Source organism: Mesitornis unicolor, unplaced genomic scaffold, assembly GCF_000695765.1.
Source record: "Mesitornis unicolor isolate BGI_N332 unplaced genomic scaffold, ASM69576v1 scaffold28410, whole genome shotgun sequence".
NCBI lineage: Eukaryota > Metazoa > Chordata > Aves > Mesitornithiformes > Mesitornithidae > Mesitornis > Mesitornis unicolor.
In genome coordinates this window covers 59,112-80,606 of record NW_010156680.1, presented here as the reverse complement: position 1 = coordinate 80,606, position 21,495 = coordinate 59,112, and the positions used below count along the sequence as shown (strand labels likewise).

Here is a 21,495-nt window from a genome sequence, read left to right as displayed (position 1 = left end):
AGGGAGTGTACACTTCTTATAATCTCTAGGAATAAACTGTTGGGATACTCTGACATCCAATTCTAGGCTTCAGTTATTTGAAGACAGCAGCAGCAGTTTCACCTGTTTCAAGCTTACTGTGATAATACTGCGCAACTTGTCTCCTTCATTCCTCAAAATTGAGGCGAGTTTCTTCATTTTCTTGGCTCTTGTTTTTATCTGCTCAATTATGAGACAAAATATTAATAGTGAAGGCTGTTGCTATTAATACAGAATTTTCTTGTTTATTTTCGCATTGCATGGGCCGTAGTGTCAAATATCTAGTGATCTGCTGCAGTCCTCCTGGTGTTTGAGTATGTTTGGATAACAATGCTAATCTGAGTAAGTTGCGTCTCAAAGAGATCATGCCATTTATTTATGTGATCTTGAGGTCATTCATGAAAAGCCTTAAGCACTTGAAAAAAATGAAATAGGAGAATTATTAGATTTGAGTTCAGTGTTTGATACCAATAAAGATTCTAGAGCGCTGTGTGCTCCATTTGTCTGCCAGCTTAATCAGAATATGTCAGATATCCCTTCTTATGTGCCGCGGATCTTGCCAGACTGTCAAGATGCTGTTAATTGATATTTCCAGGCTCTGTGGAAGCACATCTGGATTATCTTCTGCAGAAGCTAAAATGGAATAAAAATGGAGATCTCTTCACATGCCTTTAAAGGAGTGCTTACATTACTATGTTTATTGCAGGGATCCAGAAGTAATAACAGCCAGCAATGCAGGTGTATGTTATGTTGCCAGGCAAGATAGCACAACATTTTTCATTTTATTAGCAGATCATTCATATGATGGACTGATGGATTCATGGCTGTCATTGCAACAGTAGCACTGGATTATTGGAGGTTGGGGATTGTTTTAATGCCAGATATTCGGAAACTTCTCAGCCTTCTGCAAAGGGACTTTGAAAAAGGTCTTCTGCAGGAAGATGTACCTTGAAATGCTTCTTACTGACCCAAAGAGGAAATATTGCTCTGAGTCAAGGATTTGAACTGTGACTTCCTGCCCTGTTCCGTCTCACAGGTAGTTCAGATATTTTTCATTGATATGAAGAATCCTTGGGAAAATACTGGTTTTCAACCTCAGTGCTGATTGTGGTCCAGCTTTGATAAGGACAGCTTTTCATGTGCTGATGTGATAAACCCTTCAGCTCAGCTGAATACTGTATTATATAAAATGTAGAAGGAACTTGGCAGAAATACATTCTGGCAGAGAGAATTGATTAGTTCAAGTCCAGAAAGCAAGCAGGTAAATATCTGTTGGATTTGAAGTAATGGAAACATGGAGAAGGTTTTTGCTTTGGATTGCTAAGCCTAGTGACCTGTAGAAGCCCTGATGTTTTTACTGTTCTGAACATCATGGTGATCACTGATTTGGATCTAGTGTATTCTCTTGTCCTGTAACTGATCCTTTCTAGGAGCCCACCGTAGTGTTAGCTGGCTCAGTAGAACTTTCTGAGTCTTAGTTATATTGTGGATATAATAATATTGTTATGATTGCTACTGCATTGGTACCCATAACTTGATCTTAAATGAAATAAATAATCTAGGATTTTACAAGACACAGTATAAGAAACATCTGTCCTAGGCTGAAGATTCACCTTAATTGTTCCTCTCAAGATTTTCATAATGGTTATGTTTGATTTTTTTTTTTGTATGTTGTTCAGGTTTTCTTTCCAAGTTTCTATGAGGAAGCAAAGCTGTCTATCCATGCTCTTATGAGAATTCTTTAATTTTCCCTGAACAGTATGGCATCTTTCAAAGATGCTTCATAGGCTGTCTTGGAGATGGAGATAAGTCTTAGAACCATGTGGACTCTTGGACAACTTTTGAGTGTATTGGTCTGTCCTAGGTCATGGTATGAGACAGCTTGTTACATGTTGTCTCTTCCACTGAGACCACTAGTTGCTTACCATTTTTTTTATTTTTAAATAAAAAAATTACAGGTGGATCAGTTCACTTCCCTGATGGTTCTTAAGTGATGCACAGTATTGCTTTCTGCTGTTAGAAAGCTGTCCTTTAAATAGTTAATGCTCTCTTAATTGCAGTGACTGCTTGCAGTCACCAGATGAGTGCTTATTACCGAGTGGATGGCTCAAGAAAGAGCAGCTATTGCCTTCAGTTGCAAAGTACACAGGGATTCCAACATTTGCAGCTTCTTTCGGTTTCTGTGGAGTCAAATATTGGATTGTGTATTGGCCCAATTCCTTTGCTGCCTTGTCTTTGGGAAGAGTACCAAGATTTAGTAAGGACTCAGTGCGCATTGCTAGTCAAAAAAAGCAGACAGGAAGTCCGGTAAATGCAAAACACTTATTTTGAAGATTTGCATATGTGTTAGGGGAAAGAGCACTGCACAGATAAGGGTGGCGCACAAGAAGCGTGGGAGAAAAAACTGCTTTTGTTTTACAGCCTAGATTAAAAGTGTAATATTATGGAAATAATAATTTATCTGTCTCATAAATGTAAACACTATTATGTTTAAATTTTTCTTGAGGTATTTGCTAGGGCTGTTCAGTGAGTATTGATAATCTTTTTACTGCGTAACTTGAGAGGATGGAATTTGCTTATCACTTAAGTAGTCTTGAGAATCAGTAGCTCTAGTGAAAACACATATTCAGTCTCAAGTGCTGGTTGATGAAGGCTTGCAGGGCATGCAGTCTGGTGGCAGTTTTTCAGTCCCGTGTACAGTTTGTGAAGAGAACACTGTTTGATCTCGCCTGAGCATTTGACAACTGTAGGAAAAGAGATTGATAAACTGTTTATTGAGCAGCAGACTACAGAGATTCCATAATGAAAAACTCCTTATGGAAAGGAAGAGCTGGGATGGTGAGGGATGGGACTGAGAACTGTGGTGGGGTGACTGGATGACAATGGGGAAAGTGCTGGAAAGGATTGGGGAAGTAGGAAGCTGGGCAGATGGCAATGAAGGCTGGGAAGATAGGAAGTATTTTATGGGAGAGCAAGAAGGCACTGTGGTTATTGTGGAGAAATACTGCGACAGGCTTAGCTGACCTATCTTCTGCAGTATCCTAGACTCCTGTTGTGATGTAAATAGTGACATGCCACACCGCTCAATAGACTTTATTAATAGTGGATTTTTTCTGTTCAGTTTTCTATAGCTTTTGTAAGCCAGAATGAACAAGAATAGCATTTTTCAACAAATAATCTTAGGTTCTCTCACCATTCAATACAAAGGAAAACTCCTTACTCTGAACTTTTGGAGCAACCAGAGGGAGCCTGGCAAGACCAGTCTCAGAAGACTTAAGTTACCTTTTCTGAATGTCCCCTTTTAATGACAGAACTAAAATAAAATATACGTAATCACCATGTTCAAATAGTCCTATGCTGGAAATAGGTGTCTTAACCATACAAGAGCCTTCAATTTTGCCAGTTTTTCTAAAGAATGTGGAAAGCCATCCTAAAGAGTAGTGTCACTTTTAAATGTAACTTAAACATGAATGGATCTAGTCTGTTCTACTTCAGCTTTCTTATGTAAAAGCAGTTATTAGGAGAATGTGAGAATGCATTTAATTTTAAGTACTCATAAGAATTTAGTGGAGTTGGAGGCTGGTGTACTGGACTCTGAACTGACTCATAGTGCCAGAATGAGATCTTGAAGTTGTGCTAGAAATATATTTAGCTACCAGCTAAACACTTACTAGTTATCATATAAGCAGTTACTAGAGAAGTTGTCAAGTACCCAACTGAGAATGTAAGTCCACTTCAATGTCTGTATGTGTGCAATTTTGATATTTCCATCTCAAAAAGAGTAACAGAACTAGAAACTTAAGATGGGGGATGGCTTATGTATGTGAGACAGTATTCATCCTGAAAAAAGATGGTGATGGGGATGTTTGGGAATGGGGAGGCAAGAAAGTGAGAAAAGTTTGCAAAATTCTGGGTGTGTCAAAAATGTGAATTGGGAGTTGATTGTCTCCTCTAGTACAGGAGCTGAGGGCATCAAAAGAAGTAACTGTGGGAAATAGTGAAATATGGGGCTCCTGGCTACAGAGCATGGTTCATGCTAGGTGTGGAATGACAACAGCATTGGACAAACTGATGAGAGAACACTCATTATTTAAAAAAGAAACAACTTTTGGCTCAAATTATCAGGGGCTGAGAGTGTTACGGGAAAGGGCAATTGTATGCATACCCTTTCTTACATTCTTCACTAATCACTTGGTTTAAACCACTGTCTTGGACGCAGTATGGGGTTATGTGCATTTTCCTCTGATCCAGTATGGTTGCTTCTGTGTTCAGTCTTGTATTTCCTAAAAAGTAATGTCCCAGAGAGAAAGGCAGGCAGTAACTTGACAGTCTAACACAGCTATTGAACTGCTGCTGCAGTAATAGAAGACTGCTGTTAGATTTCCTCCTAAATCCTTCTTTCTGCAGACTAAATGAGCCCAGTTATCTTAGTCTCTCTTCATGTGTTGTTTGCTCCAACCCTCTGACTTTCTTAGTACCCCTTCATGGGACTCACACATACATGCTGGAATTTCAGATGGAGGACTGAAGCCAGATATGGTATTCTGAATGTGGGCTCGAAACTGCTGAGTAGAGGAGATTGAGGTCTTCACCTGATCCCCCGTGTGTAGCAGTTTGTTGCTGCAAGGATGCATTGCTACCTCTTGTTCAGACTGTCCACCAGGATTGCTAAGTTCTTCCTGTTGCGTTGGCACCTACACAGTTGGTCCCCAGCTTCTGTTGATGCATGGGGTTATATTCCATATCACTTGTAAGACCTTGCATTTGTCTTTGTTGAACTTCAGAAGGTTGGTGTGTAGTCGTTTCTCTGACTTTTTGAGATCCTTTTAAAAGGCAGCCCTGCCATTTAATGTATCAGTTGCCTCCAATTTGATGTCATCCACAGCCTTGCTAAAGGTGCAGCCTGTCCCTTCATCCAAGCCATCGATAAAGATACTGAACCTTATCAAGCTTTGCTAAATGCTGCTAGTAACTGGCTGCCAGGTAGGTGGGTGTTGCATCATTAAGCACTAACTTTGCACATGACACTCTAGCCAGTTTTTCACTTGTCTTATAGCCCACTCATCTGCTTTTGAGAACTTGCTATTTCTCCCAGCTTGAAATTTTGGAAGCCCCTTATAATATTGGGGCTTGGGGAGGGGGAAAGCTGGACCATTTCCCGCCAAACAGTCTTGGAGTTTAAAAATTGCCATAACTGGAGATGTTTCTTCCTGTTGCCGAGACTGTGGGATACGTACTGGGTGAACTCAGATGCTCTGGCTGCTTTAGTGACAGAAAGAGGAACCGGTGGTAAAATTTCATTTGGCAAAGGTTCTTTGTTGTGAAATGCTGCGATGGGATTTGCTCTTGAAGAACGAGAACTTCTGTTGCTGAGCTGTGAAGTTTTCTTTGCCTGTCTCTGCTTCTGGGTGGATGCTGTGTAGTCTGCCTGTCTGCAATTTGTGAAAGACAAATTTCCTGAAAATTTTAAATCATAGTTTGCGCTTTGAGAAAAATTTTGAAGAAGACACTGTCTTCTGTGAGGTGTTTGCAGGGACTTAAATTTTTGGAGTTTACCTGAATTTGTGGGAAGGATTGTAGAATACCTGGTGAAATCTTTTGTAATTTATTTTTGGGGATAATATTTTAAAGCTCTGTGAGCAATTGTGTTCTGTACGGCATACAAGGTGACAGTAATGTTAGGTACATGGAGATCTGATACAACACAAAAAGCGTGGGCACAAAGAGCTCACCAGTGTCTTCCTGCTGGTTCAGTCTCGGTTTAAGCCTGCAGAGTAGAGGAGGACCCTATGCGTGCAAAGCTACTGAGATATGAACTGCCTTGATCTCAGTGGGTTTTTGTTTATGTTCTGAAACCTTTTAAGTGTTAATGTTAGCTTCTGTTAGTAGCTGCTTGATCAGACACATCTAGTTAATATTCATGTGGCAGTCTCCAATGCTTTGGCCCAGATAACGCACTTTCCTACTCTGTAAGAATTATTAAAACCAGCTGTCATATAATGAAACTGATACTGAAGCAATTCTGTCCTGTTTGTTGCTAAAGGAAAAGATAAATGGTGTATCACATGTCTTGTTCTTGATTAACTAAATCCAGTTTTGGCTAATAAGGGAGTTTGAAGGCACTTTGTGATGTTAAACTGGGTATTTCTGCTTCCTTTACCATTCTTGCTGTTCGGAGAATGTTTATGATTTTCTTTCCTGTTTCAGCTCTGAATGTGTTTTTGCTTTATTCAGTCATTGTGGACTGCTCTTCCAGGTGTGATGGGCCAGGTGGAGGTGTGTGTATATAGTGAAATCTAAAAGAGAAAATGTTGCTTGTGTATAACCGGTTTAAGCCTATGTACGTCATTCATCTAAAATAGCAACTTGGACCTGTTTTCATCCAATAGTTTCCTTTCCATTCTTTCCTCAAGTCTGAGAATGCTTTTGTTTGGGGAAAGGAGGAACTCATGCCATGTCTTCATGGTGGCAGCAGAGTACTTTGCTGAGGTGATGTCTAGAGCAAACAAAGGGCTGGACCTGGACCTGGATAATAAAACTGCACTGTTGGAAATCTCCACTGAAGATGTAGGTGAGGAGAAGAGCAGAAACAAGAGAGCCTAGAACTGCTGAATTCAGTAATGATGGACCATCTTCTCATTACTGTGTTCCCAAATGTTCATAACTCTTTGTTTTCTTTGGGAGCCACAATTGGGTGTACAATTTAGAGACAACTTTCTCCTTTTTAAACTAGACTTGCGGTGGTTTGCGTTTTGTTCTCTTTCATGTGAAAATGTTACCCATTTACAACTAATCCATGGTTGTCATTTTATGTAGTGTTAGCTCAAAATAGTTTTCTACAAATATATAGCAAGTTAAGACAGCAAGTTAAACTTTTAAGACAGTTTTTTTTGTTGTAGTTTGTATTGTAGAACTTCTTCAAACTGCAAGTGTTCTCATATGCTTGCCATGGCAAACTTGTAGTACTTAGATAGCATACAATGAGATGTTCTGTTTGCTAACTGGATTTTTTCAGTTGGTTTTATGATTATGTAAAATAGTAGCAATAGGAGAGGCACCTGTCTCGCAACAAATGAAGACAATGGATAGATAAGGTTTTTTTTAATTCCAGGTGTGTATATATATGTGAAAAAGGTGTGAGAAGTAGCTGAGCGATCTTCTGGGAAGAAGCATTTTTGTTTCTGATGGAAAGGATAGTTTTGCTGTCTGCTAACCTGGTTTCTGGAAGGAGACTTTCACACGGCATATTACCATGGGTGATAGTACCTCCTAAACCTGAAGCTTCACACCCACACAGTTGTACCATTCCCTTCTCCTGAGTTTTTGTATTCTTTTGCCTTTGAGTAACTTAAGGTTCAAATCTAATGATACAAAGTTAATACGATAGACAGGACTTTTCATCTCCTGAAACTTGATCCATTTAGCTCCCCATGGTTGCAGTGCACTGTGTGCAGGAAACTTCCTGTCGAGAGAGTTACTGACTTCGCTTCAGTGCCATTCCTGGCTAGCAGTTTTCAAGGTGAATTAACTTTTTTCAATTATAAAAAATACTAAAGGTGTTACTATATTGGCATTAATCTACATCTCTTCATGATGGTGGCCATGTGTATTCAGGTGACAGCCACTTTCTCTTAACCTCTAAAGCTTTGAGGCTAGAGCTATCTATAGCATCAAAATGGAGACACGCTTTTTCGTTCTTATACATGAAACACAAGACTAATTCTCTAATTAGTTTAGTTTATCTTAATGCTTGCAGACAAGAGGGCACGATAGGTGCTGCTTAGACTGCTGCATATTCTCCAAACAAGTTTGTTTTCTGTAATATTTCTGTAGGTCAGATTTCGATCACAGGAAATTGCTGATTTCTGTTCTGTATTGTTCAAAACAAAGAAGATGGAGGGGGAATGTTCCTTTTCTCAAATTTTTCAGTTCTGCAATCTGATGTTTATTTAGTTTTACTTAAAGTTTTCAGGTTGCTAGTTCTAAAGTTGGTATAGATGACATACCATAATGTAGCATGCAGTTTCAATCATACGGCCAGCTGAATGTGAACTGTGATACAGTTTGTGACTAGTAGTAGAACCATCTGGAAATGCGTTTCCTGAACTTCAAAATTAAACTCCTAAGTTTGCAAAATAGCTTGCCAACAGTTTGGAGGCTACTCAAAGTGTAAACCAGTCAGTTGCAGAATGTGTTTCCCAGGGTGTTGGAATGACACTAAATATCGATGAAATTATTTCCTTGAAGCTCCATTAACTTAGGCTACAGTTTGCTTTGGTTTTATGTGGTTCGAATAGAATGCAACCAGGAACTGGAAATAACTTTCTAGAGATAGTTTGGCCAAAGCCCTTCTGACAATGTAACCAACCAAAATATTAGCCAGCACAGTGAGAATCACAGCTGTTAGGCAATGTGCTTCTTGTGCTGAGGTTATAACTTTTTGGGTTGTTTCTTCACCGAGCAGAAATACTATGTTGATCAGGCATGTTGTCTACCTCACTATTAATCTTCATTGACTTCTCAAAATTTGGACTTAGGTGGAAGATATTAGTTAGCCATTTGGTTGTTCAGACATGAGATTTCACTAACTTCACTATAGAAATGATAAAATAAGAATGGTCCAGTCTGGAAAGCCACAAGGGCTGGGGCTTCTACAGGCTGCTGAACTGCTGATCATAGGGCATGAGCATACTCCTGTGCTTGGCAGGAAGTAAAGGAAGTATGAAAGAAGATATTCATGGTGTTGGCACTGCCAGAAAGGGTGAGTTACTTTTCCCATTTTCCTCTGGGAAGGAGGAGGAGAGAAGTTATAGGTTAAAGACAGTGAATAGACTACAAACTGAATAGACTGCAAACACCGTGTAAATCTACTGAGGTTTCTCATTTATGGCATCAGATACCTTTCTGTTTATTTACATAATAGTTTCCAGTGCATTGTTGAAACTAATACTTTTAAAGACGTTAAAAGTTGTATTTGAATTTTTGTCAAAACCGTTATTTTTCTGTAGAATGACTGACTTCCTTGCGTGCAGCTGTGTTGTCTGTAGAAGGTCTTGTGTGAGGAACCCTGTTGTATTGACAAAAATAGAGGCTGAAACTAGTTGATTTGCCATTCAGAGGGCCCTTTTTTATCAAACTGGCACTAAGAACTTTGCAATGATCAAGTGATTCCAGGGCTCTTGAAGTGTTTCTGACTGTTACAGCAGTGATTACAATTGCTGTATACTTCATGCAGGCAAAGGCGTATGTATATTTTGAGAGTTTATGAGTCATTGTTTCCAAAATTTTGGTGAGAAGGGCAGCTGACAACCATTCTTGACCTGAGTTTTGGAGAGAGGATACCATAAATGCAGTGTGGTTGGTTTGATGTGCCCTACATTTGGAGAAGTTTTAATTTCCATTTATCTCTATCAAAGTGTGAAGACGACAGAATTATGTAACTGTCTTTATATGGATGCAAGCTACCTAAATGGTGATTTTTAATTATTCATAATAAAAATAGTATCCAGTGTCTGAGGAAAGAGGAAAACGAAGGCAGAACTTGATTGTTGCAAAACTTAATGAAGCTCCTGTTCCTGTGCAACAAGAAGAGATCTATGTTGCCAGTCCAGCGACTTCAGCTTTGCCCTTTGCATGATGTGTCCATATACTTATAACATCCATACAGTCTCCTGTACCAGCAGCTTACACCTTCTGTGAATTAGAGCAATTTGCCTTCTCCACTCATGCCATATTAGATGGATTTAATTTTACATTCCGTCCAGCCTTAGACATGTAATAATGTCAAATAGCATCAAATGTTTCTGGGGATAATATCCGTTGTCACAGCCTTTCCTTATTTATCTGCTGGCAGCCTTCCTTCACCCCCACCAAACTTCTCTAACCGGTTACTGCCATCATGTGTGCAGTGCTGAGCAGAAATAAGTGACCTTAGTGTCTCAAGGAACATGTGTAGCATTGGCACATGTTAAATGCTGTACTTGGTTTTCAGAAGTTTGAGAATTGCTTTGCTTGATGAAATGGTGGTAATTGGCCTTAATGGTAGTTTAGCAGTTTTGTCTGAATTTTCATACTGATTTGTACAATGTAATTGTTATCATTGATTGTCAGCTAACATCAAGTACATCAGGTATTTACATTAGGCTTGAAAATACTATTTTAGGCCTCCTGGTAGCAACAGGCCTAGAGTATTGGCTTCCATTGTATGAATAAAATGGTTGTAGTTGTGGATGGGATTTATAGATTTTGATTGTGTGTGGTGTTAATGTAGGAAATATGAAAGTTTGCTGAAAGTTGTAACAGGTTTTTGCCATCTCAAGAAAAAAAGATTTTTGCTGAAGTTTAACATTATTTTCTGGAACAGATATTAAAGGTCTTTTATAAAAGGTGTTTTCTAATCAGATCTTGCTTTTTGTCTTTCCCTTTATAGCTAAACCAGGTGGACGGGTGAAATGTCAGTATATTTCAGCTGTGGATAAAGTGATCTTTGTGGACGATTATGCAGTAGGATGTAGGAAAGATCTCAATGGCATCTTACTGTTAGACACAGCTCTGCAAACGCCTGTTTCAAAACAAGATGACGTGGTTCAGCTTGAATTGCCAGTTACAGAGGTAAGATGTGGAGAGGACAAAAAAAACCCAACAGAGGGTATGTAAATAACTTGCCGGAAATACTGAAACCAGACGTTTGACTCTGAGTTTCCAGTGTGATATTAACAGAATGTAATGGAAAAGTTTCTTTGTTATTGGCTATCATAGGGCAATAGCTTTTTGCAGTTATCCATATCTCAAACAAGTAAGATCTTTCCTCATCAAGAGCACGTTATTTCAGACAAAAGAACTTTTTAGTGACCACAAGTAAGGACTCATTTCCAGAACTTTGTCAGTGTTTATGTATGGCATCTGTATGGACTTCTGGAAAAGTCAGTCTGGGCTGCTAGGCATCCTTGATTTTTCTTGGTTTAGGCTTTCAGGAAAAAAAAAAAGACAAAGTCAGCTAATATGATGTTGCTGCATGTGAAGATTTAATGGTGGAATCTAACTTTTCTAGCTAGATCAGTTGGCCTAATGAAATAATTTTTTGCCTGCAAACCTGGCTACCTTTTTATGTTTGGACTATCACAGCTGTAATGCAGTTCCTCCTGGTTTGAGACAATAGAACCAGGTGTTTAGTATCACTTTAAGGGAATCTAATGTATACATTTTTGCTTAGAGTGTAGTACTTAAGATTTTATTGCATTGATTTTCTTTCAGGTAGCATAGCACTTCTGAGGTGAGGTGACATGCACATTCTTATTTTCAGTTGTTGCCTAATACAAGATAGCTAGCAACTGCTTCTGATCTAAGGCACTGGATATTGGGGAAAGTAGCGTTGCTCATTCACTGTTGTAGTGGTCATGAAGTAATAGACCTGGAAAAATAAATCTATACAGTTTTAATTACAAGTGAGATTAAGGCTTTGTTTGGGAAAAGCATAGGGCATCTGCCAATGGTAACATTTAGCACAGTGCTTACAATAAACAAAACTGGACTACTAGATCCAGATTCTGAATAAAGCACTCTGAGGAGAGCACTTCCCACTCATCTCTATGGGAAAGAAATTTATATTGAATGACGAACCAAAAAATTTATCTGAGATTGATTTAAAATATTTGTGCTCTTGTACTATTGAATAATAGGTGCTTATTATGAACCAAGAATGGGTTTTATATGTGAGGTTTTTAACTACTTGGCTTAGAGTAGAAGAAACGGCAATAAAATGTTGCTTCATAGCGGTCTCTGAAGAGAGCTTTCCAGGTTTCTCGGGCTTGCTGCCACTGGCATCTTTTTTTACACCCTGTATGGGTAACTGCAGAATCTTGGGGCATCTGACTGAGTGTGAAGAGATTGACAGAGGTCAGCATTTCCTTTTGTAGGTTTTGGTGTCACTGGTTTGCAGTCTCACATGGTTCAGTACAACCTATAAGTCTGTGTCAGTTTTAACTAAAAATTCTTTGGCTCTAAAGAGTTTACGGACCGTTATTTCAAGGTTAAAGAGAGAATTCTTCTTTGTAAATGTCCTTCCTGTAAAAAAAAAAATTAAAAAAAAATTCTAGTTGAGTAGGCACAGATTTCTAGAGTTCATGGCCAAATCAGTGAGGTGGGAGGATAAACATCAGCAGTCTTCAGTTCGTACCTTTATATTTAAAGAGGAAGTACCCAAACCTTAGAATATGTTATTAAATATTAAGCAAATGTCATGCAAATGTGTCAGGTCCACCTTTCTCATCATAGGAAGGTCAAGAACCTTTATCCAAGCAAGAGCCTTTATTTTTTTTTTTTTGTTAGTTGCTAGAAGTTCTCTGCGAATTTTTGCACTTAATTTAAGTAGTCTTTTTATATGATTGATCTGCTGGTAATGCAGTGCATCTTTATGCATTTCTGATCAGGAACACTGACAAGTTAGGATGCAGCCTCTGTGCTGTTTTTACGTCCCTGTAGAACACTGTGAATGTATAAACTTCCACGAATCAGATTGTTGTTCTCTGTCACCTGCAAGAGACTTGGGAAGCAAAAGATGCCACAAAAATTGTAATTGTCTTTTTATTGAAATATGAGAAACAGTCACAGCCTTAGCTAAGATTTGCCTTATTTCTGTCTCCCTGAGTTAGTAACCTGAAAGATTTCATACATTTTTCAGATGTTAGCCCACCTGACAACAGGTATAGACTACTCCGTGCTTTGCACATAAAGCATACCTTTTAAATCGTACCTGTTGACGTGAAGTTAGTAGAGGGACAAGCTAGAAACAGATGGGAATTGAAAGGAAGAAAGTCTATAAATGGATGTTTGTAGTGTTCTTTTGTAGGTTTTAAGAATATCTGGATTCTAAACTAGCTTGGTTTTGTCTGCCTCATTTTTCAGTTTCATTATACTAGCATTGTAAGTAATTTATCTCTGATTTTTTTCTAACATTGTTTTTCCCATTATCGTCTACTTTTTTGAAGATACAAAGCTGCTCAGCAAACTGTCAAGACTTTGTTGTTCTCACTTTTTGTTCCTAAAGCTGAATGAATTTTTTTGAAGTGAAAAACATTGGGCAATAGATGTCTCCGTTTTGCTTTGTTTTAATATATGTTCTTTTTTAATTAATGACTGACTTGTTTAGCGTTTAGTAATGTTGCCCTTGAGTGAACTTGTAGTAATTACTGTCACTGTTGCTGGAGTTATCCATCGATGAGCCTACAGAGTAAAATTTGGAACTGCTTAGTCAACTTTGGGTCTTTTATGGGAATTATGCTGATAAAATATATATAAAGTAGGATAAGACAAATTACATCTCCCAGTGTAATGAAACAGGCATAATTCCTGTCTGTAGTTACTCAACATGGATGCTAACTTTTATTGCACATCTGCATTTTAGGCTCAGCAGCTCTTGTCTGCTTGCATAGAAAAAGTCGATGTTTCTAGCACAGAGGGATATGACTTATTCATCACCCAACTGAAGGATGGTTTAAAAAATACCTCACATGAAACAGCAGCAAATCATAAAGTTGCAAAGGTAAGAATTTGTCTCTGTACTGTCTAACATGGATTTCCAAGTCTGATTTGCTTGGCTACCATTACTGAAGCATGCAAAATGCTTCACCAGTGTGTGGTGGATTTTGTTTGAAGAGGACAGAATGTATGATGTGTTTCTAAGTTCCTCTGTGTGAAATTTCAGTTGTTAGAACAAACAAGGTTATTTTATTGCTGATAAACCCAACTAAGCTTAAATCTGAAGTTATTAACTTTCCTTGCATTATGTCCATGTTGTTTATGTGTGTGTTTGGTTTTGCTTTTCACACTTTGTTGTTTAGATGTTAAAACTTCAAAATCTGAACTAGACACTTCTTTTTTTCTTAATTTAGTGGGCAACGGTTACGTTCCACCTTCCTCATCATGTTTTGAAGTCTGTCGCCAGTGCCATTGTAAATGAACTCAAGAAGATAAATCAAAATATTGCTGCCTTACCTGTAGCATCCTCTGTGATGGATAGGTTATCTTACCTCTTACCTAGCGCACGGCCAGAACTTGGTGTGGGACCTGGTCGATCTGTGGACAGGTATATTAAGACAAAATAAGTGATGAATTTGATCCCTTAGGTATATCAGAGTAAGCTCTTAAATGACTTAATTTATTTGCTGAAGGAATTAGTCCTGTCCTGTACTTTCTCGCTCTTACACAAACTGCTAATTAACTGTTCAGTGCACAGTGCACTGTATGTATTACTGAACTTAGAGAAACCTTTATGGATGCCACAAGACTGTTTGTTTGGATTCTGACTTCAGTGTCAGACAAATTGAATTCACTTTCCTCTTAATCCCAACATATACTTTCAGAAAGGTAACAATTACAGTCCTAAATATAGGTCTCCTGATGGTATTGTAACACGTTAATGTGATATGTTCACCTAGGCTTTTCTCTTCATCATGTCTGATGGTGAGTTTTATCTGAACAGTCAAGTGTGTATGACTAGTTACTGCAGTTACTGACTTTACTCAAACTAATACTGAAACCTTACTGAGACTGCAATGTCGAGATGTTCAGCAACTGTGTAACTTCAAGAGCAAGTATGCCCCTCTTGAGTGTGAACACTCATTTGTCTACCCAAGACAGAGCATGCATACAATGATGTATCGTTAAATTGATTCCCTTTCCTTCACCCAAGAAAGAGTTATGCCTATGTTTTGTTTTTTAGAAGTTTAGGAAATTGTTACCTTTGCGAGATATATATATATATATATATTTATCTACACACACACACTCATATATACACTTCTGAACCTGCTTCTCACCTGCTATGTGTTTGGGGTCAGAAAGTGTGTACACAAGTGAGCAACCTTTTAACCTTCATAAGCCAAGACTAGTTAAAATACTAGATAAATCTTCTAAGTCTATACATCAATTCCTTCTTGTAAGTTTCTATACAAACACTATTTTGCAAGTGTATTATCATTTGTTACAGCTCAAATAATTTAATAAAATTGATTTTATCTCTTTACCTCCCCTCCCCAACCCTCCAGCTCTGCCTGTACCTCGCCATATTGTATTTTTGGTTAGAGCTCTCTGAGATCTGTCTCATCAGATTGTATAATGTCAGGTTAAGACAACCCTTATGTGGTGTTGCAAGAATAGTTTTTCCTTAGTAGGAAAAGCTGAATTTATTCGTACTCTTGTAAGACAGCAAAAAGCTCCTGAAACTCAGGGGCAGGAACAAGAAGTTAGGCACTTTCCTGTCTAGCAGCACTAATTCTTGGGATGATACTGGAGAACAAACTTCTGTCAAGGAAAAAAAAAAGCTGGTAGCTGTTCCTTGCATAATCTTTCAGATAAGACACTGAGTGAATGTGGAAAAGAGAGAAGCTTCTTTTCTCTGTAGATGTTGAGTTGCGGAGGAGTTCCTATTTTGTGACTCGGTAGTTTGTAGTTTTCAAGCATTTATGCAGTGAGTGACAAATGTCGAGGGTTTTGTACCAGGTATTCAGTTAACCCTAAAATATTGCTTTGGAGTATTTTTAAATAAGCAAATATGTATCTGTTCAACTAATAAACCCCAACTTTTGCAGTAGTTGTCATGTTAAAAAAACCCAACTCTCTAACAGTTTTGTTGGGCTAGACTGTGCATTTTCCCTAAATTCAGAGTAGCTTTGAATATATGATGCTTTTCTGCAGTTAGACCAAACAGGCTACCAGGAAGCTTATTTTATTAATCTTGCTTTTAGGGCCTGTTGGTTGTCTTACTGCTTTTGGTCTTTTGCTGAAGCTGTGCTTTAGGCACCCAAGTAAGAGAATTTTGTAACATTTCTGTAATAGTTGATAATTTTAAGTTGTCTGCAACTATCTGTGGTATTTGTAATGGTTACTGAAACATTGAAAATGTCTCAACTTTTTATTCTAAGTGGCAGTTTTGGGTAATGTAAAATTTTTCACCTTTCTAGGTCTTTGATGTATAGTGAGGCTAACAGACGGGAGACATTCACTTCATGGCCTCATGTGGGCTATAGGTGGGCACAGCCAGATCCTATGGCTCAAGCTGGGTTCTATCACCAGGTAAAAAGGTTTAGTTGTTCTTAGTATTTGTTCACTAGGTGAAGGTTTGGGGAGTAGGGGGGAAAAAGTATTTTTGTTGGTTGTAGTAGTTTGTTTTGTTTTGTTTTTTTAAAATGCATTCCTTCAGTGATGCAAAGACCATAATGCAAAAATTTTGTCATTCAGCTCTTTTCTGGTTTTAAGTTTCAGGGTTTTTTCATGCCTTGAGGTTACTTTTTTTTGTACAGATCACAGAAAATACTGTTCTGAACTTCAGCATATAAAACACTTCTAAGTATCAGATTTATCTGAGTTAAAATCAATAATAAAGATGAAGTTGATTCTTACAGAGTCTCTCTCCTTATTAGATTGTTGAGTAAATATCCTCTTTATAAGTAAAGCAAAAAAAGCAATAAGCTTGACATTGGAGTTTTATAACCATACTTGCCTAGTGGGATTTGAACTGTATTGTAACAAACAGTGGTCCTCGATCCACATTACTGAATTAGTAAGCTTAGTGAATGAGTACAACCTCAACATTTTATTCCACTACTTTTGTTTATTTCCATTTTTCATTTTTTGAAATTATTTATACTGTAAAAAATATTTATGGTATGGATTTAGGTAACGATGGCTAGGCAGTGCACGGCATTTGACATCGATGTTGTCTGCCTCGTGTCAACTGCAAAGACTGATGGGTGCAAGTGGATAGTGTTTTTGGAGGATTTCTTAAGCTTGTTCAGGAGGAGAAATGCACCTGCATATTTCCAAGCATGTCTCAGCGACTGGAAATGTGGTCATGAAAATGCTAAGTTTTAAGAAAACAGAAATTTCCATTCTTTTTCTTGTCACTTCATCTGGTAACAACTGCTCTTTGGAGAGAAGTGATAGAGAATGCTTTATATTCCAGCAGATTGAAGGCATAATAGGAAATACTTGTTTAACCTGTGTTTTTTCCAAACATGCAGATGTACAGTTATTCTACCGAGGTTCTAAATTTTTTTAACCTTGTGAACTTTTTCCCAAAGGAAAAAAAGTCTTAGCAGTGATGCTGAGTTCTGTTCTATGTCTTTATGGTTTTTATCCAGTGGCTTGCACTGGTGTTCGTTCTGAATTTCTTCTGTAGTAATGTGGTGTATCCTTTTTTTTTTTAATACTACCACTTTATAGTATGTAATTTGTGGTCTTTTGTACGCTTGATGTGGTGCTTTGCAGTGCCACTGGAAAAAGGAGAGGACTTGATCACCTGGTTAAAGTGTTTCATACACATAGCTATATAAATTTCAAGTGCTTCTTCTCATTTTTATAGCCTGCTTCATCAGGAGATGACAGAGCTATGTGCTTTACCTGTAGTGTGTGTTTGGTGTGCTGGGAGCCCACAGATGAACCCTGGTAAGTTTAATGATGTTTGAAGTAGACTTAACTTTGTACTGAAGAGGTTGGAAATCTTGGGAGGAGAAAGATCACCATTATCTTGATGGGATTTCGGGTTGTTTAGGGACTGTCACTGAGAAGTGTGGATTTCCAGAATGATTTGATAAGACAAACCACAAAATAATTCCCTGCACTGTGTCAAATTTATATATAATACTAAACCCAAAAAATTGTAGCTCATTTTATTTCTTAATTCTGATTTGCCACTTGATTTCAAATTATTCCATGGCAAAGATGGCAGCCAGCATTTCTTTGCAGAGATCTAAACTCAATCTTCTCTATGATTGTGACTAGAACACATCTCTAAGATCTTAAATTGCAATGACCATGCAGTGCATATTTTCCTTTTATGTGAAATTGCAAGATCCATTACTAGTTTCCTGAATCACTTAAAATTGTGCGTAGTGACAGAAATGCAGGATCTTATATTGATTTTAAAAGAGTTCCTAATGTAATTTTTTACTTGATTATTTAGTAATTTTTAGTTGTTATTTGAACACATCAGATTCCTGACTTACTGAAAACTTAACTTTGTAAGGAAATAATTTTATTATAATAATGTTAACTTCATATTAGATATCTTCATATTGTCTATCATTATTAGATAATATTATCTTCATAGTCCTTGTCTCCTCCTTTCCCTTGTGAGTTTCCAGACGTTTTGTAGTAGTGTAATTGCTCTTTGCTATGTCTCTGCCTTATGTATATATTGAGATAAGAAGGGTTTTTCATGCTTCTTGGTCAGTGTGTCATTCAGGACTGTTTTAATTTTGATTTTTGTAATTGTGGATGTAGAACTAAAGACAGAACATTACTTCATTTTATTGAGGTTACTTGTAGTAATATCTCATAACATTGGAGTTCTAATGTATGTTCTGTAGAATTTAATCTGTGCTTTTCTTCATAGGAATACGATGGGCTACTGCCTACAGAACAGGTTTTTTTTTTTAAATGGACTAATTATAGTAAGACCACTGTGTGTAGATTCCTCCATTTGAATCTGAATGTTAAATGATCAAAGGCTTTAATACAGTTTGCTATTGAGAAGCTGCAGGGAAAGCTGTAGTTGTAACTTCAGAAGTCTCTTGTATGACTGACTGCAGTGCAGTTCAAACAGTTCAGTTTTGGCTTCACTTCAAGGGCTGAGTTTGTATATGGTCTGTAGAATTTTCACAGTAAGAAATCAATGTTTGCTTTTTTTTTAATATGAAAAGGTCTGAACATGAGAGACATTCCCCAAACTGCCCGTTTGTCAAGGGTGAGCACACTCAGAATGTACCTCTTTCAGTCACACTGGCAACAAGTCCAGCCCAGTTTCCCTGCGCAGATGGCACTGACAGAATAGCATGCTTTGGATCTGGAAGTTGCCCTCACTTTCTAGCTGCTGCAACAAAACGAGGAAAGATCTGCATATGGGATGTTTCCAAACTTATGAAGGTATACAATATGAACAACAAGTTTTTATTAACTAATTACTGATTAAGCATATCTCGATTTAAATCAAAGACCTCTTCTGTTTTTTGTTATTATTTCTCAGGTCCACTTGAAATTTGAGATCAATGCATATGATCCAGCTATTGTGCAGCAACTTATGTTATCAGGAGAACAGAGCTCAGGGGTTGACTCAAGGAGACCAACGCTAGCATGGCTAGAGGATTCATCTAGCTGCTCAGATATACCAAAATTAGAAGGAGACAGGTATGCCAATCTACAAAACTAAAAATATGAAGTGCTGCTGTATAAGTGGTAATTTAGTTAAGTGATGCTCTGTGAAACATAAGATTGGTACAATTTTTTTTAATTGAGATAATTTTCTTAATCAGTGTGTATCTGTACACAATTCAACACTTAAAAAACAATCTAACTTCCTGACTCCACTAACAGACAGCTACTAAATCTCATTGCTACCCTGTGCTTATGTTCTAGAGACCAAAAAAAAAGAGAAAGGAATTTAAGTTTAGGAACAGCTTTTCATTTTTAGTTATGGATTTCGCATTTCAGATTTTGAAAGTAAAGGCTACTTGTGGACTTCTGGAATGTGCTTTTCTCTGATTGGTTCTCCGTAATTTCTGGTTATATCATTCTGGAACTAAGTTATGTGGATGTTCTAAGAATTACTTTCATTTTGTACCTTTAACGCACGCATACAGACTCTAAAGAATTCTACGGTCCTGCTGCAATCTCTTAGATAAGCTAGAGGGTATGCCGGGACTTAGAAAGCATCATGTGAGGAAAAAGCACTATTCTTTCATTTATGCTTCATACAGTCTATTACTCTTTTCTCATGTTACCAAAACTCTAGCAAAAGAGTGAATAACTATTGGGAGAACTCAGGTTCAGACAGGAAGACAACTCTGGCAGGTCCACCTTTCGGAGGCTATTTTGAGGTACTTTGAAGAAGGTGTCATCAGTTTTTAGAAGCTTTGTTTAGCTTTCTTTTTCTTGGAAAGATTCCTGAGAACTGCCTTTCATTTTAATTCAATTTATGTCTGAATTGTTGAGAATACAATAGTAGAATAAGGCAAACAGAAAGCTGCTCTCTACTAGTTTGATGACAGAGGAGGAAAAAAATCTATATTGTTAGTGTCAGTGTCCAACTCATCAATAGATGTACAGTGCTGACTAAGACATGCCAGGTTATAATACCTGTATTGTATTTTTTACTAATTTTAAAAATTTAATTAAGAATCCAGCTACAGTGTACATGGAGTAATTTGTGCATTATTTTTTTCAGTGATGACCTACTGGAGGATTCAGACAGTGAAGAGCATTCCAGATCGGAATCTGTGACAGGTAGGTTTATATTTGATGCGTGTAATAGTTTAGAGGTCAGGAGGGAGATGGTTCTTCTGAGGCCTTTGAAAAAGTCCTGTCAAAACCAATGATATTATATTTACTCTATTAGAAAAAAGAAGAAAGACTGACCTTGAAAGCAGTGCTGGTATTTAAGTCACTGTGTGGTGGAGAGATTACATACAGGAGAAAAGAAAAACTCTACTTGGTTAATGAGTGTCTTATTTGACTACAAGCATTGCTTATCTTGCTGTCAGTAAAACACACAAACCAAGTCAAAAGAACTTACTTAGAATGGGAACAAATCGCAGCTGTACAAAACCCTGTAAATTCAGGGGATTGCCAGAGGGTTCTTGTATCTTGATTTTTTTCCCTGTGGGTATGCACTTTGATAGAATGTTTCTTTTCCTGAATACAGATTTCATATGAAAGCAGAGCAGTGCTACTTTGTTAGAGGTTGAATCAGAAATTTTGGGAGAAAGGATTATGTTTATTTTCCATAATCCAGTTTACGTCTTTGAGTAAGGGTCAGGAAGTGGAGGGAGAAGAACATGTGCATACGCACAAGAAAATGGACTTGAGTTGTAAAAAGGACTTTTTGCAACCATCATATTAGCAAAGATGGTGGTCTCTTATGTTTGCTTAAGCCACCTCTCAAACCATCTGGGTTTGTACGATGTCCTTTGTCATCTTTTATATCTTTGCATTACTTAGTTGAACTCTTCTGATCCATTCTTATTTTTGCAATGCTGTTTAATTTGAACAGGCTATCTCAAGTTTTTACTGGGTTTTGTTTTATAATATCTTTGAGTTCTTTCTATTAGGTGATCTGTTACATGATGGGAACTAGCAAGTTTGAGTAAAATGATGTGGTTTTCAACTTGGCTGGAGAATGAATCTGCAGAATTGCACATTTTTGACGGTACTGGATTACCTAGGAAGGAAGGGGCATAATAGAAAGAGACTGCTGTTTACTTTCACTCTTGTTGATAAAATTAGGAGAACCATTAGTCTATGTGAAAATAATGTTTCTGGGCATCTTCTATTGTTTCTTGACTATGAAATCTTGAACATATGAAATGTTTTAACATGTTGAAAGTGTAGAGCAGTGACTTTTTGATTAATGATGAGGATAAGCCAGTAATAAATGCAATATGATTTTTTTTTTTTTTTTTGAAACATATATTATGTTAAACATTT

The 21,495-nt window shown here is 37.5% G+C and overlaps 1 protein-coding gene across 1 annotated transcript in view; it reads left to right on the top strand.

The window, feature by feature from the left end:
- Nucleotides 1-10,452: 10,452 nt before the first annotated feature.
- Nucleotides 10,453-21,495, top strand: part of BIRC6 (baculoviral IAP repeat containing 6) — a gene marked incomplete at its 3' end in the record, with an annotated part of 69,353 nt that continues 58,310 nt past the window's right edge. The window contains exons 1-8 of the mRNA XM_010194080.1: nucleotides 10,453-10,629; nucleotides 13,421-13,558; nucleotides 13,908-14,101; nucleotides 15,978-16,089; nucleotides 17,378-17,460; nucleotides 18,717-18,939; nucleotides 19,040-19,200; nucleotides 20,237-20,295. Of these exons, the coding sequence (XP_010192382.1) occupies nucleotides 14,028-14,101; nucleotides 15,978-16,089; nucleotides 17,378-17,460; nucleotides 18,717-18,939; nucleotides 19,040-19,200; nucleotides 20,237-20,295 (712 nt within the window). The remainder of the gene's footprint in view (nucleotides 10,630-13,420; nucleotides 13,559-13,907; nucleotides 14,102-15,977; nucleotides 16,090-17,377; nucleotides 17,461-18,716; nucleotides 18,940-19,039; nucleotides 19,201-20,236; nucleotides 20,296-21,495) is intronic.